Source organism: Chamaea fasciata, unplaced genomic scaffold, assembly GCF_029207755.1.
Source record: "Chamaea fasciata isolate MVZ Bird 193981 ecotype frontalis unplaced genomic scaffold, bChaFas1.0.hap1 SCAF_3, whole genome shotgun sequence".
NCBI lineage: Eukaryota > Metazoa > Chordata > Aves > Passeriformes > Sylviidae > Chamaea > Chamaea fasciata.
In genome coordinates, this window is record NW_027094088.1 from 92,234,875 (window position 1) to 92,261,014 (window position 26,140).

The window sequence follows — 26,140 nt, forward strand, 5'->3', positions numbered from 1 at the left end:
TAGAACTATATAAAACCTGCCATTTCAGACAGAATAAATGGAGAAGGTAGCATTGATCACATTGATCGGATCTGCGTTTTGCTCTCGCCCAAACTTCCCCTTTATTTTAGGGTCTCCTCGCTAGTCACTGTGAAGAAAAATGACTAAAAAATAGAATGTTGAGTAATTGAGTAGTGCTTCCGCACTTCATTTGGTGCACTGAAAACTAAACTGAGGGAAAGAATAAATCCTTCATGTACCTTTGGATGTTACTTAGGACACTGTGAACACTGTTGAATCCCAGCAGTCCACCCAGCACGGGCACAAGCGGTGTTTGACAAGGTGTTTTCTCTCCAGTTGGCTGCTGGTTCTTCCTGCAGTGTACTGCCACATCTAACAAATAAATAATTTTGAATCATCGTTAACTCAGGCTCATAGATAATTCAACCTTCTTTTCTATAAAAACTTTCACAAATCAGGAGCTGTAGACTTCTCTGAATAAATAAATCTGTTTACAAATTAATTCCTTTCAAACTAGTATTTTCATGTAGCTTTTGCTGTCAAACTGTCCTGGCTCATTATATTCCCAGCTTTCACCTACACATACTAAGAGTATATTATAGTTGAAGCCATAGTTTGTTTCTTAAATTGTATATTGCTCTTCATAACCAAATTTGCTGAGGCAGTTAAATTCAGTGGCTGATGTCTTCTGTATTTTGTGCTACTTCCCTCTAGTCTTGCCTGTTGTCAAGATAGACAGTTATTTCTCCTTGCATTATTTTTGCCTACTGAGAATTTTTTGAGGTCTGATTAAAATTGTGAGAATTTTTTTCTTGAACTATTTATTTTTTTCAAGCCAGGAACCCTTCTGTGTTCTTGCTGTTATGTTGTGCTAGAAGAGTTGGCATTTTATCTCTCTTTGCAAAGGAAAAAGCATAATAATGAAAAGACAAAAAGAGTTAAAATGTATCTGTGTTTGACAGTGATGATTGAATGATTGAAACCTATCAGCTTTTATTTTGGCTTCCTGAGTTCCAGTGTCATCTCATTTTACTGTCATCTCATAATATTTTGAAATGTCCTGCACTGAATCCTGATAAAATCTGACAAATTAGTTCATGAAAATATATGGTGAATGGACATAGCCATTCAGACTTTCTTTCAAGATAATTACTCTTATTGCAAAAATCTTTTCAGTAAGTAATCTGTAGTTTAGTCATAGTTTTTGTTCCTATAACTAATGATGGTATTGCAGAAAGAACTTCCAATTATTAAAGAAGTAAACCTATCAATTTTCCTAATGCATGAATCATCAATCTTTGCTATTTTTCCACTGTTCTGAAGGCACTGTGTTCTTCTGTCTTTGTCAGAGAAATATTCTGTCAATAGAAAATGTCTGTAGGTTTAAACGTGTTTTCAGCACAGAGCTCCAGGTGTTTTGCCTTGTAGCCGACAGATTCCTATACTTCTAGAACTGATCTTTAATTTCGTTGTCATGGTTGTCTATTGGCATGCATATCTTGAATTGCTGTTTGCAGATGTTATAGCCTATTCTAAAGTGGCTCTCATTGAAAAAAAAAAAATTGTTGCTGTTCCAAAGGTCATAATAACATAATACTGACATCTCTGTGTGGTGACTATCTTGTGTTACTGAATATTTCTTATACTTTTTTTAAATTGCTTTTTAATCATTTCTGGATAGCAGTATTCCCATACTTAGAGGATTTTGAGGTTTTCTTTCTTGTGTCCTTTCATTGCTTTTGTAGTTTTTGTCATTGCTTATGCTACTGTAAAGTTATGGAAATGTACCTTTGTGGGATTTTGGGATGGATTTTTGCAGATTTTGATTCCTTCCCTATTTTCCAATCAATTCTTTCCACATAAATTTAAGAATCCTCCCCAGTGTGGATCCCAAGGTCAATCAGATAAAGTTGGATTCCTTCATACAAAGCAGAAAGGAATTTCAAGAGTTACATAAGATTTATTTTTCTCACTTTGTCTCAGTGTTTTCAGACCTGAATGTCTTTATGAGATTTTTTTGTTATCTGGAGGTTTTTAATGCCTTCCTAACTTTCTTTTAGGATTCTTGCAAGCCATATTGAAACAATAATTACCATTATTTCTCAGATACTGCTTTCTTCTTATTATTATTTCTTATTATTGCTACTGCTTATTTCTGTGATATACACTATAGACGACAAAATGTACCATGTGCATTTTGATCACAATTTCTGCTGCAGTAGCAATGCCAAATTTACTCCACAGAAGACAGAAATTGGAATGTTGTTATTTGTGGTGAAATCTTTTTCATAAGACAAGCAGATTGGTCTAGGCTTGAGTTGAACAACAGCCTAATGACCCAGATAGAATTGCTGTGTCAAAAGTGACTTCAGTCTTTTAGGGAAAAGAGAGTTAAAAATACCACATTCTGTCTTTGAAAGGAATTTAGGTTGCTTTCTTCTCTCCATGCTGGGAGGTGGTTAAGTTTTTCACAGGAGAAAGAAAAAATTCCTGGGGAAGGAATAAATGAAAAATAAATCAGAAGAAGTTCATGATAGCGTTGTGCCCAATGTGTAAAGTAATTACTGTAACAAGCCAATTAACTTTAATAGACTGTCCCACTGTTCCCTTGTCTCCTTAGCTGACCTGTCTATTGAAGCTTTCTGTAAACTTAGCACTCTATTTGCATAGCTGCAGACAATTTGAGGCTACTATTGTTGGTTAATCTAGAATCTGAACCTGATTTAATTGCAAGGAATTTTAATGGAATGTTCAGGGTGGCAGGAAGGAAAGAGGAATACATAACTTACATATGTTTTCCCTGCTACGAAGAGGAAGCAAAATATGTGAACCTACACTGATGAGAATGAGGTGTTTGGTAAAGACAACAGACACTGAGGGGAAATAGAATATCTGGCATAAAATTTCCACAGTGATAAGGAAACAATGGCAGCAACATGTGCAGTAATGTATTTGCATGCAGCTGGCACTTTTGAAACAGTCTGTGGATGTTATTTAATCAAAATTTATTGACATTTTATTAGAGTTAAGGACTCATTTGAAAAAAAACCTATTATTTTTAGGAGAAGCAGTAGTGAAACTTTTATACAATTAAGCTTTGGATTAGAAGTGAACTAATAATACACAAACTTAAAAATCTTGAGAATGCAGTGAATGCAACCTGCTCCAGAGAAAAAGATAACTCTACACAAAAGATCTTTTGTATCCAGATTCTTCAAAATACATATTCTAAACTATTTATATTGAGTCAAGTTCAATAAAGAAAAAACTCTTCCATAAACACTATCTATGCACCATGAAAACTTTTGAGGTTTTTTAATAATAATGTATTTCTAGCTCTTCTGCAATATAAATATCATTTTTAGAATGTTGTATTTTGTTTTATAATTAATTGTGTTTACTTGTTTTGGTAAGGTAAGGTTTCTGAGAGTAGCATATCCAGTGTATGCAGAATACCTTGAAAAGCAGTATGTGGATCTTCAAAATACATGAAAATTTGGTGGAACAGTAAATTACTCATCATGTCAGCAATTAAAAATAACTGGCTTGCTATCTAGCTATGCTATTCAGTGTGCTGGCTTTAAATGGTTTGCCTCTAAGCCCCAGTAAAAATACCTGTGTCACGATGTTCATTGTTGGTAGCACTTTTTTTCTCACCAGAGGACATCTGGCTGTTAGAAAGAGATAAGCAGAGCATTGCTATTTTCACTGGGAACCCTAAAACATCCCTAAAAGGGCTTGGAAGAAGTCTTAATTCAGGAAATATTGCTTCTCAAAATCCATGCTCATTTACCAAGCACCAAGACTGGTTGACTAAAGGAACAGAAATACATTTGGATAAATTGAAAAAAACCCCATTTACTATTGAAAGAGAACACAGAAGCAACTTGCCTGCTGGTGGAAGTAATGTATCTGCATAGTGTTACTGAGGCAAGAATCTAGTTCATAACAGGTATATCATTAAACAATACGAAAATTGAATACATTTTGTGTTAAAATTTAAAAGTAAATAGATATTCACCTGACTTCCAGTATATATGTTATTGTAAACAGCTATTATGTGGTTGCACTCTGATTACAATTTGGTGAGATTTTCTCTCTCCCACCCCACTTTTCACCCAAGAGAACCAACATGACAAATAATTTTATATTGGCATGAGCAATAGATCACCTGAAAATAACACTGTTTTAATTATGTCTAGAATCTGAATTCCCATGGCATTTCTTTGGAAGACATCTCTTAGGAAACATTGGTTTATTTCTAATTTTCTCTGGCATTTATGCTTTTCTGTGTCTATAAGATTTTCTTGGTTTATTTGTTTTAATTTGGAAATACAACCGTCATATAATTCAGAGGGGTCATATCTACAAAAATAGAGTGCATCTGTTGCCTGATATTCTATAAAGGCGTGTGTTAACAAGATATTGAGGCCAGGTACAGTAAGTTTGGGTTGAGAGGCTGGGTGGGCATTTAACTTTGGAATAAATGTATATTATTTGAGAAAAAATATGTCCTATAGCTTATTTTGCCTTCTGTGACATTCTGGAGATACCAGTAAACCAACTCATATTACCCCTTCTTAACAAGCTACCAAGTAGTAAATCCTGAACCCCTGCCAAACATATTCTTCCTTTCTTTACACAGTAACAGTGTTTTAAAGGAAAATATAGCATCTTCATAGAATGGAAAACTTTTACATCAGTTTCTTTTTTTATTTAATTCTTTGTTGTTCGGCTGAAATTTTATCCAAACAAGGTGCAGCCAACATTTTCTGTCAAACTGCCATAGGTACTCTTTGTCATGTTCTGCTGCTGATACAGCCCAGAAATTTCTTTTCATTATATTATAATTTCACATGAGGGAGACAGGTTTTCTGAAGATGGGTACCTATATGTCAATTCCCATTAAGTATAAGGATTGCATGATCCTTCCTGTTTTCGGTTATTTTCTGATAGTTACCAAACAGTACTTTTGGGGGAACAAGAAGGTTTTTTTGTTTGTTTTGAACCAGTATCTTAAATTTCTGTGGACAGACAAACTGGGAAAACAAAACAAACAAAATCAAAACCAAGCCAGTTGGGAATATATTACTGGAAAAATTGTCTTGTTTTACATCAGCTTTATTACTGGGGCAAAGCTTGTGTTTCAAGTGGAAATATTTACTTTTTGGCACCCTAAAGATAGCTTAGGAAAATAAAAAGAGGGTTTTTACTTAATGATACAACCATAAGTGCAAAATAATATGGTCAATGTAATGAGAACAAGTTTTAAGTGCAGATAAGTCAACTTGCTTGGCAAGATATAGTAAGGATGTAAACATTTGCCTTAGCTCTATCTAATCCAAGTATCAACAAAACCCAGCTAGGTTAACTTTTACCACTTGAGAGTATCAATGAAACACATACCATCACTGAAATAAATTAATGCAGTTGTTTCTGTCTTACTCAGTGCTTAACATCCTTAGGAAAAAAGTGATAGACTTGCACAAAGCTTCCATCCCAGGAAAAAAACTTATATTTTAGAAGTACTAATAATATTTGGACATGTAGATAGGGTTACACCTACATGGTACGTTGCTTTACTCATTCATTTTTAATGCTACCAATATTATCATTGCTTTGCTGCAGTCATGCCAGTATTTCATCCAAATAGTGTATTTGCTGATCACACTCAAATTTTCAAATTCTTTATCCAGATTTAGAACTATGTCCACATGAAGATACAAAACAATGACTTTCAAAGCTGCTAATTGTCAGCATCTCAGTAAACTCATTGTGTTATACAGTGAACAGATTAAACAGTAAAACTTATAACACACACAAAAAAAATTTCTATGTTCAGTGTTCTCAGACAGAAAAATTTTGTAGTTCTTTTCATGGACACAAAGAAACTCCTAATGCCAGATGAAGCCAATATTGCAAGTTCACTGCATGAGGAATTTATCATGAATTTAGTATAGATCAGGGATTTTCAGAACTGCAGCCTAATTTGGTAATAATCAATCCATAAAAACTGATCTGAGATTGCCAGTCTTTTCAGTCAGATAAAGGCTGTGCTGTTTATTAACACTGACATATTAAACATGGAATGTACCTGGAAATATGATTATAGTTGTAGTAGCTCTATCAAGGACGGCTCAGTTTAGATATATATTTTTAATGGTCTCTATTTTTCCTTAAATATGGATGTCTTTAATAGTAATATAGTAGATCATGTTCCAAAAGTAAGCTAATTTTTCTGAAGTTGCATCTGTGAGTCATTTTTGATTGAGAATGCATTTCTACTAGCTCTATTTTAATTGTAAGAAGGAAGATGAATAATCTTTCACCCAGCAAGTTTCAAAAATAAAAGAGTTAAAAGATAAATGACATGATTATCAGATAATGGAGAGTTAAAAAAGGAAAATATTGAACAGATGCACCAATTAAATTCAGTTTAAATTTATAATATTTAGTTTCTTTGATTGTTAGTTGGTATTATTTTTCAAATAGAGTAGTTTGAGTTGGAAATGACCTTCATAGGACATCTAATGTAACCCCTCCACATTGAGCAGAGACACCTTCAATTCAATCAGGTTGCTCAAAGCCTCATCCAATTTTATCTTGAATGTTTCCAGAAATGGGGCATCCACCACTTCTTGGCACACCTGTGTTAGTGCTTCACAACCCTTATTGTAAAAAAACTTCTTCCTTGTATCTAATCTAAATTGACCCTCCTTCACCAAAAGACTCCTTGTCCAGTTGTGACAGGCTGGGCTACAAAGTTTGACCTCATCTTTCCTAAGCCCTCTTCAAGGTGTTCTGGGGCCTTCTCTTCTCCACGCTGAACAAGCCCAGCTCTCTCAGCTGTCTTCACAGGAGAGGTGCTCCCTGTTCATGGCCACTCTAACAGGTCTATGTCTTTCGTATGCCAGAGGGCCCAGATCTCTTTGAAGTCTGATAAAGTTTTTAAGAGGAAATTCATGAAGATTTTTTTTTTCTGGTGGTTTTTTGGGGATTTTTTTTTTTTTTGGTTTTTGTTTCCAAGAAACTGAAGTAAGCTTTGTACAGATTTATTCCTAGAAGACCTGCAATTCTGTCTATTAACAGCTCCTTTTTCCCCCAGTCTGCAACTGGGAACCAATTTTTTTTTCCCTTTTACCAGACATAGTTTAAATCTATTGTAAGATAACAGGATTTCATTGATTTATGGTCTAAGAGGTTAATAATAGAGAATCATAAAAAAAGATAGAGAAACAATTATTTTCCTTATTTGTTATTATTTAACATGTCAGATGGATTGATCCTTAACTCATTCCCAATAGTCCCTGCAGGAGGGCACAGTATAAAGGAAAGACTGTTGCTAAACATCTCCACATTTGGACTGAGGTTTTAAATACAGAAATCTGTGGAGGTTTTTGTTAGTCAGAACAGACAATGCAATTTCTGCAAATGAAAACTGAAGAAAAAAAAATCATGAAGTATTACTTCAAATAACTTACATAATTTTTTCCTCTGGATTTCTGTTTTTCATTATTTATTTTATAACAAAGCCAAATGGGATATTTGAAACCTTTCATTAAAACAAAAAACAGAACAACTCATCCAATATAAAATATATAATGGATAACAGTTACTAAAGTAATTAAATTAAACTAATTGCACAAAATGGAAAAACATTTTTTTCAGTTCATTTTATTCATATATTCATTTCAGTTTATTTTGAAAATTCTACAGTAGCAACCAGAAATGAAAAAATATTGTAAGGCAGCACAGAACAGTCTTTCTCAACATAGAAATATAATAGGTACCTGATGTACTTAAAAATCCTCTATTGAATACTTTGATGTACCTAGAAAAACTGTCCTGGGTATTGTTTTTATATCATTTAAGTGAGTTTTTCAGAACAGTTATAATAAGGTTGATGGTTACTGTCCATTGATTCATACATCTGTTTTTTGCATTGCATCTTGTTAGATCCTAATCCTCTACTAGTATTTCACAATAATTGAAAGTTAAAGAAATAAAAAAATAAAGATTTAGCCACTCCTGTTTAGATGAACGGTTTCTGAATTTTATTGAAGAATTTTAGGTTTTCTTTATATGGGACACTAAAGAATTTGTTAAGGGATTAATACACTAAAGCAATAGAGGGAACACAGTAAAAAATGTGGAGTTTTCAGAATGTTAACAAAAATGCCTGTCTGAATAATTGCAGTTAAAACACTACTGCAGTTCTCATAAACAGAATGCTGTGTGTGCTATAAGACCTAAATTTTATCATTTCAGCTATTAATAATTACACTCAGATATGGAAAAACTTTTAAAGCAGAATTTTATCTCTGAAATATTCAATTACTATATATTTGTAGCAGTAAAAATGCCTTCAATTTGGTTTGATATTTGTTCAATTGTGAGCTTGTTTTAAATTTTTGTTTCCCTTCAGAATAACTGTCATTTTAACCTCAGGACCCTACAAATATCTTCTCTGGCTCTGAATGTAGAACTCCTTGAATGCTATAGAAAAGTGGCTTGCAGAACTCAGGGCCTGGGTGGAATATCATTGTATTAAACAGTAAAATCTAATTGATTGTGGTGTCCTAGAACTTAATGTTCCAGTTTTACTGGACAATGAAAGTCATATATCAGAAAGAACTCATGACATATAAGGAACTATTGTTCTTTTATTCATCAGCTTGAGAGAGGTAATAATCTTCCAACGGAACAATACTCAGAGTGCCATGGACTATTGTCCTTATGATGTTTGTTAAATATTGCAACAGTAATCAAGAAAAATATTTGCTATCACTGTTGAATCAACAAACCAAGATATTCCTAATGAAACTCTTTTCCAAACAGCAGTTACAAAACATAAAAAAAACCTCTTGCCTTTGGCTTCTAGTCAAACAAAAAGTATGTGTGAGTATCATGCACAGTGTGAAGTACATTAAAATACACACAAGAGGGTGGCTACTTTTGTGCACAAATTTTGCCTTTGGAGAATAAAATTCTGAGTTGTGTCATGTCCCATAGGCTGAGTTACAATAGCATTTATATGCCTTGGATGATGCTCAGGTGTTGATACTTACTGATCTCTTCATTGTAGCTCTTGCATTCCTGTAGAAGGGAATACAGGTGACCTTACCCCTGAAAAGTAACAGATGTGTTAATTACCCAATTCAGCCTCACCCCTGATGAGTTACAGCTATATCCAATAAAGATAAGTATGATAAAAGGAAGTGGGTTAGCTGGTGAGGAGAAAGTCATTAAGAAGGATCCTGGAGAGAGGGCAGTACTGCTGTGAGGTCATTCTGGGTTTGCAGTTAGAGCCTGTTGTTGGAGCCTGCAGCCATAGTCTAGCTGGGTAAAAGCCTGCATTCAGAGTCTGCAAACTAATCCCTGCAGCCATAGTTTAGCAGGAAATAACCAGCAGTCAGAGGCTGCAAGGGAAACCTACAGCAGGAGCTTGCTGCAGCCAGTCAGAGAATAGTTGGAGTTCAGATGACTAAGCGGTGAAGAGGAATAAACCAGGATCTTTTTCATGCTTTGATAAACAAGATGTCTGTGTCTCAGCTCATTTCTACTCTCTAACAAGAGGGCTTCTGCAACACATTCCAAGGTGAAATTCATTAAAAAACTAACGTGGAAGTCTAGAATACCTCAGATGAAGTGTACTCTCAAAATACTTACTCGTCTCCATTGTCTAAAACAGGAACTTCTTAGGGATTGAGACCATTCACTGCCAGCAACTGAAATTAGATAAGATGAAGCCTTATCAGTCTTCATTTCACTGGGCCAAAGGGCTTTTAAGCGTACATGTAGACTGCTGAGACAACATAAAGAACTTAAGCTATGTGGAAATATATTAAAAATATATTGGAAAAATATATAAAATTTCTGCTTACATTTCCATTTTTATCTATCTGACTTTGATCTTATCACTTAAAACTTTATTTCTTTAAGGGAAAAAGAAAAGAGATGGCCTTAAAGAATTTTATATTGTTTTCCTAATTTAGTTTTAAATAAGTTGTCAGCCTGTTTCAATATAACTGTTAATAAGTGTCATGAGAAGGGAACAAAGTGAGTAAGCAATATTTTGCCAGATTCAATATTTTCTATAATGACTACACAAAATTTTCAAAATTCATTATCACCGGAAAAGTAGACTTATTTTTCTGTCATTAAGAATCATTTCATATAAAACATACATCATAAGTGTTTACTGGACAGTGTTTCTTTATAATACAATGAAGTTGGTAATGAGCTTAATGAATGTAATAACTACTCAGTAATGCCATATAAACCAGTTATGGAACATAGCATTTACTGTTGGGTTATTTCATTTTGAAGAGGCACCTCCATTGCCTGCTTTCATTTATCAATGATGAAACCTTCTACTGTCAATGTGAAGGATAACAGCAAATTAAAAAAAATATTGCATTTTTAGAGTACTCAGGTGAAAGTATCTGAATCACTGAAATTGACATTGTCATGGTAAAACCTTATTTTTGGACTTATTCACTTACTCAACTGTGTTTTCTTTTCTTTCATCATTATACACTAATCAGTCTGTGTTTCATTTTAGCTACTTTCTTAGACCCAGACTGACATAAGTATTTGATGTAAAATTTTCTGGCAAACTCCTTGTGGTCCATCAGGACTTTAGATATTTTTCAATTTTTTCCTTTAAAGCAAGGGCCTTCTGTATTACTACTAGTCATTCATTTTCCTGACTCACCTGAAAACAGCTTTGCCAGTCTCATTGAGCTTCCCAGGGACATATCCAGTTCTCCTGAAAAATTCTCAGGAGGGCTTCTAGGGGTACTTAGCAAGCTAAGATTTGCTAAGGTCCTCCTATGAGGAAAAAATCTCACCCAAAACCATATCCATTTATTTGAATTAATTCTTGTCCCAAGCAATAATAAGGTACAATACAAATCACAGCATCCAGTATAACAACTCATGGTTAAGGAAGTAGGCAGAAAAAAATCATGCTGAATCTAATTAAATAAGAAACACCTCACACTGCCTCTCTCTCTCTACCTCTCCCCACTTCTGAAACCTTTTCTTGTAGATTATGTCAGCTGTTACAAATAGTCTCTTATTTCAAATACTACATAAAGAAGAGAGGATTTACACTTTTCATGTTAAACTGATAGTTCTTATTTAGGAGATAACCTGGTCTCACTTATCAAGCATAGTAAGTATTTTTTCAGTTCACTGGTATTGTAAATAGTCTAAGGTGTTAAGCTATCTATCCCTTCTTATATTTTGTTGAGTTATTCTCTAATTTATATTCTTCTTACGTTCTTCCTTTCCCCAAGTCATGACCTCCATCTCCATTTCACTTTGCTTTTCCTGTGCTCCTGAGACTGAATTTGTGCCAGCTCTGACTTGTTTCTCTTTTCCATGAGCAATTTAATTCACTGAAATGGCACACCGATATCTCACCTGGAGGAACTGGGGAGGAGAGGATAATTTTCTTCCATTATAGTCTTTAAATAAGATCACTGAAATTCCAGCAAGAATCCAAGCTGGTACATGTAAGGAAGGACACTACAGAAGCAAAGATGAAGGAAAGAGCAGTAAGTGCAGGAGGAGGAAGTGCAGAAAATAACATCACCCTTCTTTTAGGCAGCAGCTTCTTGTCAGAGCATCTAATGCCTGTTAAACTGCAGCCACAGTATGCATGTTTAAGTGCCAAACCATCTAACACAGCTTGCAAAGCTACACATTTACTTACAGCTAATGCAGCTCATTATTTGCTCTTGGTAAATACCAGATATGGCCTTGGCCATCCTGCTGTGACAGTGAGTTTGAGGTAATAAACCCCTAACATTCTTTTTCAATATATCTGTACTAAATATAGCTATTTAAATACTAAATATAGGTAATACATACAGAGAGACTATATATACAGGCATGTATAGACATTGTCTTCATTTATTTGCTGCAATAATCATGCTTTACTTGTTGAAAAACAAACTCCCATTATTTTGTCAATTAGTGACTGGTGATCCTTGAAAGTTCTTTTTTGGACCTTTATGTAAAGGCATGTTCATAGAAATATTTAAGCTGAGAGTATTGCAAAATGGAAGATAAGTCTCAGCTGAAAATTAGGATACAGTTTTCTTTCATTTCCAAACCCAGAGACCCATTATGGAAACTCATTGAATGTTTGTTCTTGTGTCAGCCAGGGCAGAGTTAATTTTTTGCAGTAATAGTTAGGGGCATGGTTGTGGGCATGTTAATGAGATTATTCTGTTCCACAGGGCATTGTTGAGGGTAAGGATAAGGGACTCTGATTTCCAAAGAGAAGAGTGTGGCCTTTGGATGAAAAATATGTTGGCATTGTCAGCCATTGTTCATTGCCTTCAGGTCCCCATGAGCATTTTTATATATGAATCACCCTCTTTTTTGTATACTTTTGCTACTACTCTTTTTGCTGTTACTATTCCTATTTCATTGGTGATTTCAGTAAATTGTTCTTATTTCAACACATGATCTTCACATTTTGCGCCTCCAGTTCTCAACTCCAGTGGGGTGGGAAGGGAAAGAGGAGGGAGCGAGTGACCAGTAGTGTGGTTTGAAGTCTTGGTGGGAGAACTAAATTGGGGAATACCATTCCTTAACCATGACAATATTTTACACTATTCTCAAAATAAATAAATTGGTAAATAAATAAACACATTCTAGAGAATAGAAATATATGTGTGGTTAAGTGAATATAGAAATAGCAGAAGTACTCAAAACTCATGTATGATAGGCTTTGTTGGAGTGCTTCTGTGTTTTGTTTTTTAATCTGAACTAGTCTTTACAGAGTGTGTATTTTTGAATTTTATTTTGTTTAGACTCCATTCAAATAATTTTATTCTATTTTACCGTATTTTGCACAAATAATATTACTTCCACTACATAGATAGTTGGCTTAATACAAAATGGCGAAAGTAGCTAAATTAGAAGGGTATGGGTAGATGAGTTGACAAAACCCATTCTAATTACTTCCCGCATTTTCATGAAACTGAAGTGTCAGTAGTTTTATAACGTAAGATTATCTGTTTGTCAGAACGTGTCAAGAGCCTTGTAAAAGAAACAGGATTTGGTTTATTTCTTCAGAAAAAAGCATTAATTATTATATTTTATTAACAGATCCAAAATCAAAACCAAAATTACACCTTTCTAGATTAGTTGTCTTATTAAATGCAAAATATTATATTAAAATAAATGTAATAAATAAAATAAATGTGAAATTATATTTTGTTATGCCTGAATTTGAGTCAAATAATAACTACTGGAAAATCTCTAACAAGAGAAAAAATATTTCAGTGGCAATCCTGTTTGTAATAATTTTGATAAAGGGTATCACAATCTCTTGGTAATGCAATAGACTTAAAAGGACATTCTGCTTCAATATCTGACATACTATACATAAGGAAAACATGACTCCTTCAAGCCGGTATGGAAACAGAATATCTTATTACTTGCACAAACTGTAAATTAGCGTCTGTGTAAGGAAATGATAGAATAAGAATAGAAATGAAAACATCACTTGAAGTAGTACAACATAAGAAAATTTGTCTGTGGCTCACAATGATCAACAGAAAAAGAGTTTCCTTTGCTGTCTCTGATCCTACAGCAGCCTGGCTGCCTTCAGATTTAGAAGGAGAGTAGCTGGGGCTGTTAAATTATTTCTTTTATTTCTTGTAAGATGTAGTGTTTGCCAGGAGAGGTGTAGTATGATACTAATATAACTATAAAGCTCTCAAAACCTGTTCCTGTAATTCTTTATGATGCTGGAACAGGCACAGGAATTCCCTGCAACTCTGTCTTGTTTAGTAGAGAACATATAGTATGCAGAAATTCGAGATTTTAAGTTCCATGTGCAATTCTTATTTTAAGTCCTCAGATAAATACACTATCTTACAATGTTATTTGAAAACTTATTTTCTGTTTGTTTTGTTTCTTCCAACAGGATTGCTATTTAACATGTCACTGAGTATTTAATACTCAGTGAATAAACAGCTAGCTAACGCTTCCTTCAGTCCCTTTCCGTGCATAGCCTCAAATACTGTTAAGCCCACAGCATTCAAATATGTCACTTGCCCAACTGTCACTTGAGAGTTTTAACTCCCTTATCCTGGAAAATAAAGTCCTGGCTGCCATCAGTACAGGAGATGAAAAACTCAACACTCCTCAAGTCAAACCATTTCCAGAAAATGCACAAAGCATTATTCATACATATGTATGTGTTTGTCCTTGAACAACTTGGTTATGGTAATTTAGATTAGATATCACTTCTATCCAGGGTCAGGGCAGATTTTTAAGACTATCTATGCTAGGCCTTAAAATCAGTTTCAAAATTCATTAAATTTTTCATAGTAGAGACAGAATTCAAACATAACTGAGGAATTTAATTTCTTTCCTATTACTTCCCATACAATAAATGCTTTCAGGTAAAAGGAACAGAGAAACTTTCAATATTATTTTTAGACAGCATTGGAGAAATCTTTGATAGAGATCAGAGCATGAAACCTTTTACGGAGAACTTAAAGGAACTTAAGATAAACCCCCCAGATTAAGAAATATGGGGGGTGGGGGGGTGGGGGGGTGTAATCTTATCTGAATAATTTGTCTGATACAAAGTAGTTCCAAGCCTTCGTCTGATTTTAGATTTAACACGTAATCTGAGCTAAAATTACTCTACCTATATTCAAATGCAACTAAAATGAATGCTATGTATGTGCACTTGAAATAAAGACAACTTCGTTTTAGTTACACCTTTGCTTTCGTAGCAGTCTACCAGCAGAAGTGCTGCCTGTTAGTATTTCCTGAACACCTTGGAAGGGGTGGTCACATTCCCAGTGCCTCTTGGTACCCTGTGCTTTACACAGCTGCCTACATGGATCCCATGGGAGACCAAGGGGGCACACATCAGTCATGGGCAGAATAGCTTTAATATGAGTGTGGTGAGGCACTGGAACAGGTTACCCAGAGAAGCTGTGGAGGCCCCACGCCTTAGAGTGTTCAAGGCCTGATTGGATGGGGCTTTGAGCAACTTGGTCTAGTTAAAGATGTCCTTGCCTATGGCAGGTGGTTGCAACCAGATCATCTTTAAGGTCCTTTCCAACCCAAACCATTCTATGATTCCAAGATTCATTATTTTCTGTTGTTTTAAACTTAAGTATTGTAGACTCTTAAGCAGAAATTTATATGAAGTGCCACTGTTCAATTTACTAATATGGGCATAACCAAACTTCTTGTTTTCTGTAAATATTCAACTAATATATAAAGGTAGCATGTAACAGTAAAGACTACACCAAGTCAGAGGAAGCACATGCAGTAACACCAGTACACATATGGGCACTTAGTCACGAATTGTGGTACATGATGCACCTTTTAGCTCGTCAAGCTCAGAGGAAATTATTCTTTGTGGGAGTGGGAGGGATCATTCCATTTGGAGAATGTGACCTTGAAAATCTGTTGAGCAGTGGTGTCCAGCCTCTCTGTTGGTGACTAGAGCAGCTAAGTTGTAAGCACATCCTCTGGCCATGGACTTGCATTTTGTACACCAGAGAAACAAATGAACATGTTCTAGGGACCCCTCCCCCACACTGTGTCTTTTGCTGTAGATATAATACTCCAGTTTGTGGGACTGGAATCTAACTCTCCTTGACATTACTGTATTTTACTTTTCTCTGAGGAGCACACACATATTTCTTTTTTCGTTGTCGTTTTGTTTAATTTTGATATTTACTGTGTGATGTAAATAGTTTATTTGTTTCCTATCTCATGATTAAAAAAACCCAAAAATTAAAAACACACAAAAAAACCCCACCAAGAGAGAGGAAGAAAAAAATCCCCTGCTTCATATAATACCTCAAGCTTTGTGTGAGGTACAGATCTCCCTGCTGTATCAGTTCAGGTGATGGTCTCCCACTTTCATCAGTAGCCATGTCCACCTCTCTCTTTCACGCACAGCTTTGGTTGCCTATCCTTTAGAAATTCCACTAAAATGATCAATTAACATGTAAAGAGGAATTTCACACTGTATCCACAAACTTTTGGATCTACCATTACTGAAAACTGAAATTTTCCACAGGAAGTCCCACCTACACAAGATAAGTGCTATAGAGTGAAGTACTTTGTGTAGGGGCATCACTTTTGATGTCCACATATCAGCCACAGGATTCCCAGGTAATGGTCCCAGCATTTGTTTGGATTTTTTAAATTTGTGTATTCTAATGAAGAGGTTTTGAAAATCTTACAGAAAAAAACCCTCACAACTATGCCATACACTGCTTATAACTTTCTTCTAAGAACCACTAAGAATTTTTATCCTTTCTCACTTTCTTCAACTAAAACACAAACAGCATTGCTGTTAAAGAACATATTCCTATCTAGAGTTCAGTATGAAAGAAATCATGCAGCTAAATTAGCATTCTGCTAAAATAGGTTGCGTAAAATATTCTCTCAGTGTTACTTTCATGTTATGTTGCATAGTATTGTCGGGAGATTTGAGACTGTTTAGAACCTCGCAGAGTTCACACAGACATGAAAATATCTTGTGTATTGTGTGTCTGGGAAATATCTGTTTATTAGATATGCAACTAAGGAAAGATCTGCTCTGAACATGCTTTTATAATGCTAAAATTAATTTTATCTTTTATTAAAGATTACTATGAAATTCATATTACAGTTTAATATTTCAGCCTAGAGTTTTGCCAGCTTTGAAATTCAAAGCTTTGGATATACTAGATAAAATTTTACTACTTGTATATTTCTAGATCTATTTTACTATATTGATTAATTTTGGAGGGAGACTAAATCCCATTTCAGTTTGGTTATATTTTAACTCCCAAAATATGTACTGCATCTATTCTAGTACTGGCAAATCTACCCTCATGCAGATGGTGTCTTAGCTGAAAATTTCTGATACTCATCAGTTTGACTTTTTTTTCAAGTAATCAACATTTTTGAAAAGGAGAAACTCAAGTTTGTGTTTGTGTAGTTCTCCAAGGTTATTCAGGGGAAAAAAAAAAAGAAAAAAAAAAAAGAAAATTTGAAATCTGGAGCATGATCATGCAAAACAAAGAAAAGTTTACCATCTGGTAAACTAAGACATGAATTTATGTTATATTAGGTTCTCTATTGTAGCTACTCCATTAACAAATGGAAGGGTAATGAATGACAATGGAACAACCCAGTGTGGTCCAAGGGCCTGTTGCCTGTATTAGAAAAATTCTTTGTGCACTTTCTTCCAGTTAATGCAAGTTGAGTAGCCTGCATTCTGTGCTCTCTTTTTTTTTTTTTTTCATTAAATGTATGTTGGACTTAGCATACACAAAACCAGTTCTGCCAACATAGTTATGTGCCAATTATTTACCACCCTAACTTAAAATTAGATAGTGTCCACAATCCTTATTTAACACTTGTTAATGGTTGTGATTTGACTTCCTGTGAGGTAACTACCACAGCAGGAAGTCAGATGATGACATTCTGTCATAAGTGAATAGGCTTAATTTTTGCAGAACGTTTTGACACATGCATGCACACCTACACTTGTGTGTGCACACTCTCACAAGACTGCTTTTCTTCTTCAGTTCATGAAAAAATAGTTTGGAAATACAAGTTTTATCATAAAATGGATAGCTGTAATGAGAAAAAAAACCTCATGTTTCTCTCAACATAATAGTTACTTAACTAGTAATGCATTGAGATTAGAAGACAATGAATCATTGTGTTCTAATTTATTTTGAAGTTTGGAGGGGAAGGGTCCTCTTTCAAGTAGTGTACACAAGATTTTTTTTTTTTTTAACCATAAATATTAGATTCTTTTTTCTTTTTCCAGGTTGAGTGGTATGAATTTACCTTCTCCGGTTATCAGCAGTAAGAACTGGTTACGACTCCATTTTACATCTGATAGCAATCACCGACGAAAGGGATTTAATGCTCAGTTTCAAGGTAGGAAACCTATAAAAGCAAGCTTTAGAAACCCTTTACCTTTAAGCATTAGTAAAGTGGTGGTGGAATTTGATAATTATGTTTAAACATCACAGTCACAGTAAAAAGCTGACTCATATTACTACTGCTCTTACACTGAATATCTGTTTTCCTTTTGTGGTCAGGTGTCTCTAGGGATTTACTTTCAGAAAAAGTATGTGTGATTTTCAATGCGGTTTGCTCTAAATATGTATTTGCTTGCTCACTTTTTTAATAATAAATTTATTTGCTGTCAGTCTGATCTTTGCTTTAAAAACATGCCTGGAATGCAACTTGCAGGAAGTCAATTCCACACAAAGGAAGGTTCCTATCTAAATATTGTCTTCCTTCATTATTCAAAATCTAACTCTTATCCAGAAGCTACATTCATCATTTGGAAATTCGACTCAACCATAATATAGTACAAATTATATTTCAGGCTCCTGCATATATTTACATATACAACTTCAAAAGAAGACAAGAGGATGTCAGTGTTGCTGTCATTTCTACTTATGTTCATAGAAATACTTTTTAAAATGGAATTTTTTAGAATGGATTCTTTATTGATTTTTATACTTCATAAATCATTATTCCACATGAAAGACATGGTAGTTATACTGAAAATAAAAAAGCTTCTTAATTTATCTGTGCTTTTAAATTCCGCACGTACATAAGCTATTTCAACCCTTTTACCCTCCACAGCATCAAATCCTTTAGGAGTTTAGATATTTGGGTTTTTTTTCCCTTAAACTGTGGGACCTCTATCATTTTTGAAATGACAAATACATTGCAACAACTATATGTTTCTGGTGACTATGCCATGCATGTGCAACAAAAACATTTAACATATATAGCTCTTTTAGTATAAAAAACATTTTGAACATCTGAAATTTCATTTCATTTTGTCAACTTAGCATAAGTATGTGGTCCTTTGCACTTACAACTTATTTTTTGCCAAAGTTTATCAAGGATGCATACAGAATACCACTGCTGGGGACTATAAATGTAAATGTACTGCTTATGTTAACCCTGTGTCTTAAGCCTGTTAATTTGGTCCACAAAAACAATGTGTTTCATCCTGGTGATCCACCAGAAAATTATGAATCAGCAAAATAACAAGAGGGAAGTTTGGGATGATGAAACATACCCTGAAAAATAGCTTTTATTCTCCTTCAATATATCTTATCTCTAGACAAATACTCACCAAGTAGTTAAAACTTTTGGGAAATGTCTGGGGAGATCGTTATTTCAGATGTGTCTCTCTTGATCTGCATAATACATCAGATATTGGGTATAAGTGTAAGCTTCCCTGATGTGGAATATACCTTGAATTACATGTGAAAGTATCTTATTGCAATTCAAATTATTACAATTACAGAAATTTCTTTTCTTAATATAAACCATTCTTTTGAATTGCAGTTTTATGAAATTTACTGTAATACAAAGATTTCTGAATTACGTAAGAGATCATGAATTACAGAGATATCTTATCAGGCTCAATTGCAATTAAATGAATTTTGATGTTAGTGAAATAAACTGTGTTAAAACATAGAAGAAAGATTTCAAGACCCATAAGATGAAAATTCATAGTGGTATAAAAATTAGGTTTATCTAACAGCTTCATTAAGCCCTTTTTATTACACTATATTAAATGTGTATTTGAAAAATAAGCAGAAGTAACATTATTTTCAGCTAGAGTAGTCAACTAGTACCACAAATTGCAAAGTAGCAGAGGTTGGAAGAAACCTCTGGAGCTCATCTAGTCCAGTGTCCTCCTCAAAGAAAGGTAACCTAAAGCAATCTGCCCAGGACTGTGTCAGGTGGGTTTTGAATACCTCCAAGATTAGAGACTTTGCAGCCTGTCTGGGAAGCTAGTGCCAGTGTTTACCCTCAGAGTAAAAAGGTTTTCACTTATTTGTATGTGGGATTTCCTGAGTTTCAATTTGTGTTTATTGCTTCCTGTCCTGTAAATGGATATCATCATGAAGACTCCACCTTCTTTACACTCTTTCGTCTCACAGGTTTTAATGCACACCAGTAAGATCCACCCCTGATTCCCCAAGACTTCTCCATGCTAAAATATCCCAGATCTTTGAATTTTTCCCTTATGTTTTTGTTTTCAAAAAATTGTTTCTGCTAAAATTTAACAGCCTTGACATATATTTCCATATTAGGTACTTCTCCCAAGTTAAATAATTATTTGAACTGATCATAAAACAGAAAAAAAATCCACAAAAACTAAGTCTTGTGACGTACATGACCTTGTTTTCAGGCACGAAACCTAGCAGTGAAAGGATGCCTCCAATATCTGATTGTCTCCAGACACAATCCTTGTATTTGTCCTCTGGGAAAATCCTGCATTGCAGTCTATATGACTCTGAAACCTCCAAGAAACATTTTGCTTATGGGCAACTATGTCCAGTATTTTAAACAGACTGTTCCAGATTACAGACATGTACTTGGGATTGATGTGTTAATATACTGAGCTATCCTGTCTTTGAGATAAGTAAAGTAAAAATATAGACTTTTTAATGTAACCATTTAACACTCACTTTACTGATAGATGAGTTGCCATTACCAGAGCAAATTGAAGGAATCTGTGATTGTTCTAATTTCCAAGAAATTCTGAATCTTGAGCACCTGTCCTCTGGGAATTTGGGACTCCACTTTCTAGTGTCACATAGACTGTTTTCTCCTGTTGTTGCTTGCTGGAAGAATAGTTCTTTGTGTTCTGTCTCTTTGTGACTGCTTGCTTGGTTCATTCATGTGTGTGTGTGATGAAGATGTATAATTGTGCTGCGCAAGAACAATAGTCCATTGTTTTGGGGAAACAGAAAAGTCAGTAATTTTAATTGCAGTCCTTAGATATTAAATGAAAGCAACCTTTACGCTTTGCCAGATAGTAACTTATTGTGTTTTAGAGTCCTTATATAAATTTTGCCTGGTGGCTGTCAGGTGAAAATGCTATTCACAAAGCAAAATCACAAGATATTCCACGAAAAGGGATAGCTTGTCTGTTTGCAGATTGCATCTTAAGAACTGTGGTCACCATATCAGTCAGTTACTCCTCCACCTCAATAGGACAAGTAAGAGAAAATGTATTGTGATAAGGACAGCAAAGTATCACCCACCTGTTACTGTCATGGGCAAAAAAGGCTCAACCCTCACATACTCTCACTCCTTTCTCTGGCTGCTATTAATGCTGCACAGTGACTTTTTTCCCGCTTAAACATGTTATCCTATCACTGATGCACTCAGCCTTGGCCAGTCTTGGAACCATCTGGTTTTGGTTCTATCAGACATGAGGGAAACTTCAGGCAGCTCTTCACAGAAGCCACCCCTGCAGCACCGCTATCCCTGCCCAAAAAAGCTGCCACTCAAACTCAAAACACAAATATATTTTTGACATTTTTTATATTTTTAATATAAATCTATTTACATCTATTTGTTCTGATCTCACACATTTCTTGTGTCACTGGGAATTGGACAAAAAATGACTGGTGCTCCTCAGCCCGGAAAGTTACTGCAGGTAGAGCCACTACACAGGGTGTGGTCACACAAGCATAATGACCAGCCCCAGCTAACAAGCAACCGTCCCCTGCCATAATTTTATTCCTGTATTTTTGCATATCTGTTCATTCCCAAGTCAATTTAATCCATCCCTTTCCTTGATGTTGGTTCCTTCCTAAATACTCCATAACTAGCTTTGTGCAATACCAAAATGCTCTTCCCTTTTACTCTACCATGAGCTCTGTATCCCTGAGCAGAGTCCTTCCTAGGCCTCTGAAGTGACTGGAGAGCTCCTAGAGTGAGCTGTGCCTAGGCCCTTGGGGCTGGGTCTCACCAGGGACAGCCCTGGGGAGGCTGGGTTAGAGGTTGGGTCTTTGTGTTGGTTCCCCCACTTGCCCAGGACCCTCTGTATTTCTTCTGCACTTGTGGTGATGGATCTAGGGTAGTTGTGGAAAGGCTAGGGTGAGGTGGCATTTGTCTCACCCATCCACTGTCCCTGAGCTCTTCTGTGTGTGCACGGGTGAGCCTTTTTATTGCCTCACTGTCCTGACTGCAGAGGGAGCGAGCCCTACACCTGTGTGAGCAGGGCCAGATTCCTGTTCTACACCAGCCATATCATTGGTGGGGGGCTGGTTTTGGGGGCCAGGAAAGATGGAGTGCACCCCCTGAAATACCTCATTTTGCCTTTCTGTTGGGGAGGTTGTTGGGATCAGCTCTGTTGGGATCATCCTCTGCTGCTTCTGCTCATCCCTGTCCTTTTTCTCTGGGACATAGCTTGGAGACATGGTAAAGTCACCATGTCTCCAAGACATGGTGCTGAAAAAAGCAGGATCACCATGTTGTGGAGTCAAACCCCAGCAGATCCCGAGTGATGCAACGCCAGTGCCAGAAGCAGCCATATGGAATCAAGCCCAGCTTCTGAAATGGCTGTGTGGCATGACACAGACAATCTGGTTTTCAGGGGTTTGTCCACCATTTTTTTCCATTGTCTTGGGCTCAGGGACAGGGAGAATCAACCAGAGGAAGTGGCCACCATCTTGTCTTTGTCCCAGGGGCTGTATGGATGTGACCCAGACGAGAGTTCACCATCCTTTGTCCCAGCAGCCACATGGAACTAAGTCAAGGTAGTGAACTCCTGTAGTGTGTAAAGAACCTTCTTTTCTTTTATACTTTTGTTATTGATATTGTTGCTGTTACTGTGTGTTCCTTGTTCTGTTGCTTTTTTTTTTCTTTTTGTTATCTCAATCGATAGTCTCTGTCTTTACCCTCCCCTTACCAGAAAGGGTGAGGGGAAGGGGGTGGCCTATTTGGAGTATAATTTCCGTCTGGTGTTAAATCCCCACTCTAACCTACCACATCTAATAGTGCAACTGGCTTTTTTTTTTTTTTTTTTTTTTTTTTTTTTTTTTTATTATTATTATTATTGCACCTCAATATGGGAGGCAGCGTAACACACCTGTTTGAGCAACAATGACATAAGAACCTTTTTTTTTCCTAGTAAGAATTCAGATTAACAGACTTTTTATATTGTTTGCATGGAGATTCTTTAATTACTCTTTTCCCCTTATATCAAATTGACATCATGTTTATTATCATCTTACCATAGATATATTATTGCTGTAACTTGGCCTTTTCCAGTTTACAAGCAGTCAATTCAATTTTCTTTTCTTTGTTTGATCTTTGATCAGGCAAACAGAATTACTATAATTGATTTCATTAAAATACTGGAACTGCCAATTGGTTTTAAAGCTATGCATAATTAATTTATTTGTTCAGCAATTTTTTCAGATCTTTCTAGTTTGCATTTTTTAGCAATATTTAGTGCCCCATTTTTAACACGGTCAAGAAAACCATCTCAGTGGTATAAAAAAAATTACCACTGTACTAGAACTGCACATCTTAATGTAATCAAGTAAATACAGATTTAAAATACTTGTCAAGCTGAATTTATAAATAAAACATTCTAGTGTAAATAGTGAATCCAAATTACTGGTCTTTGGATTTCCTCTTGAATCATATTTATTGTGCCATCTTCCATCAGATTAGAGTAGAAATTTAAAGAAAAATTAAAAGTTTTAAAAATTATTTAGATATAGAATGAAGGGTTTGGTTTTGGTATTTGTTGCTTTTTCCTCTCCATACGTCCTTTGTAATTTTCATTTGATTTTTTTTTTGTATTTTGATGTTGATTCCATCTATAAAAATATTTTTGTCCCAGTTTCTCTGCTTCTAGGTGTGTTGTTTTTTTTTTTAATAGTTTCAGAGTTTCTATTCAAAAGGAGACACAGTGTTGAATGGCCCTGAAAACTGCCACAAAAAAATTACATTGCAGTGACATGCTCTGCCTTGTCTTCTTCATGTCTGCCATACCAGCAACATCAGTCTCATGGAAATAACTCTCACAGTAGATATCATTGGATACAGTTCTTGTTCTGCTTTGTTCCTTGGTAACATTGCCATAGGGGGAAAGATGTTACAGTCATTTAGTTATGAACTTTTTTTTTTTAATTCCTCTACCCTCACCTATGCTGATACATGGATTCCCTTAGCATATTCAGTGGGAGTTGCAGAGCATATAATTTGCCTTATGCCAGTGCTTTGTGAATGCATAAATTCCCCAGAGGTGAAGTATCATTAACAGGCTAACTATGAGAGGAAAACCTAGCACTTCCCAGAAAAAAAGCTTATCAATGTATGCAGAATGATTTGCAGGATGTCATAAAGAATCCCCTGCTTTTTTGCATATTTACAGCATGTACAGTATGCTTGTTTAGCTTTTGCTTATTGCCAGAACAATGGAAGGGTTTTTTTTTTTTAATATTTTTTTTGTTTTCTTTTAGGAGTTAAGAACCCCACAATACCTTTAGCTTACAGCTAAAACTGATCTGCTTAAGTTAAATATTTATCTCAAAATTCCTAGAAATAGAACAGAATAAGAAAGCTTTCAAAGCAAAACATGATTAATGTTTGTGTTTACTTTTCCAGTAACTCAGGCCTCTGTTGCATTATTTCAAATAAAGTATTCTATTTTTGGCAAGTTTTCAGAAAGGTTCAAGAAGGTCTTAGGTATTTCGATAATTATGTACCACAAGTTATCTATCTGTTGTTTTTAACTGCATACAGTGATTCAGGATTTAACAAACAGATAATCCTGAAGTCAAACAATGAATATAATAGAGGTTGCTGAAAAAAATGGATACTAATGGAAAACTATGAGTTAAATAATTTAAATCAACTTGCAGTTGCTAGTTGTTTCAATGACTTTTCATAATTCACTAAGTCTGCATATAAATGCCTTCTGTCCTTTCTGCATATTCTTTAAAATTCTAGAAAAAATGTTTTAAATGAGTGAAAAGAATTTTCAGTGTTACCTTGGTGTATGGTACTTTTAGTCAGGGGTTGCATTCAGAATTGTTAGAGTAAATTTAGAAAGAAAATTAGTAAAAGCAATTGATAAAATCAAAACCCAGAAAAACCTGTTATTTTCAAGCTCTTAAGTGATGCTGAACAGAATTTTCCTTTAAATGGTACTGAGACAATAATTTATGTTTTGTTAATTTTTATTATCAAGAGGATAAACCAGTCTTGATATGAAAACTTCAACAAGGAGATAATCCACCATCTTTCTTGACCATTATATTCTGGTCTATACACTCTTAAATATGTAGTCTAATACTTGCCATAGTAATACTTCTTTTGTAAGTGTCTAGTAAAATGTTGCTAAAAAGGCTCACACATAGCTGCCTCATAGTATCAGCACTAAGAAGATGCCAATTTAGTAACAACAATTCAGACTTCAGCCGTTGTTTGGCATGGTGTTACCCTCCCCAGAACTATTCAAAAGACTATGGTTGAAGTGGCATTCAAACAAGGAACTGAGTGGTTCTCATTTTATGGTTTATTTTTAGTGACAGCTCCTACAAACTACTACCAAGTATGTTCTGCAATGCTGTATATTCATAGATTAAATTGTGTTGGTACAATTTTCCAGAACTATGGAGAATATCGGCAGTCATTGAAGACTTGATGCCTGCTGGTTTTATTATGATATATCATACACTGAAAGCACAAAGAGCTAAGGCAGTGCATCAGGGCAAGGGGCCAGCTAGGAGACACAAAGAAGGTTAATGGAAAACAAATGGCTGTGCTCCTTTTTAAACCTGCAGAACCTGTGTCAGCTTATACAAATAAAATGAGAAAGATTTGTGTAAAAATCTATTGTGACACCAATTTATCTTGGTGCCATTTATTCACTAGTACTGCATGCAGAGATTTCCAGCACAGGGAGCAGGTGGAAGGTCTGATAGTGACAGGCAGTACTTTGCTGAATTGATGGAACAAAGAAGCCATCTGATCATGAACCTACAGCTTTTACAGGTAGCCATATAGTAGAAACATTTGTGCCTGCTGTGAAGCTCTCTGGAGTTATAATACCGATTAGTAGCGAAGATTTTGAAAGCTGTTAGTGAGAGAAACACTGGGAGAGTGTATTAGACAGAATACTCTTCAGGCAGGAAATAGAGAAACAGAAAAGGGATAAGTTCCAATGAGTTGGTTTAAACTAGAGATCCTGTGGAGGGTTGTGATGTTTCTGCAAAAAGTCAAGTGGGCAGCTGAGAGGAAAATCTTCTTAGGATGCTCCCAGGTTATTGAGTATGAAATCTTGTTTTAT

The 26,140-nt window shown here is 35.3% G+C and overlaps 1 protein-coding gene across 1 annotated transcript in view; it reads left to right on the forward strand.

Moving 5' to 3' along the window:
- Window positions 1-26,140, forward strand: part of CSMD1 (CUB and Sushi multiple domains 1) — a 1,082,532-nt gene that overhangs the window by 666,214 nt on the left and 390,178 nt on the right. Inside the window, exon 6 of the mRNA XM_066179810.1 lies at window positions 17,828-17,940. Within this exon, the coding sequence (XP_066035907.1) occupies window positions 17,828-17,940 (113 nt within the window). The remainder of the gene's footprint in view (window positions 1-17,827; window positions 17,941-26,140) is intronic.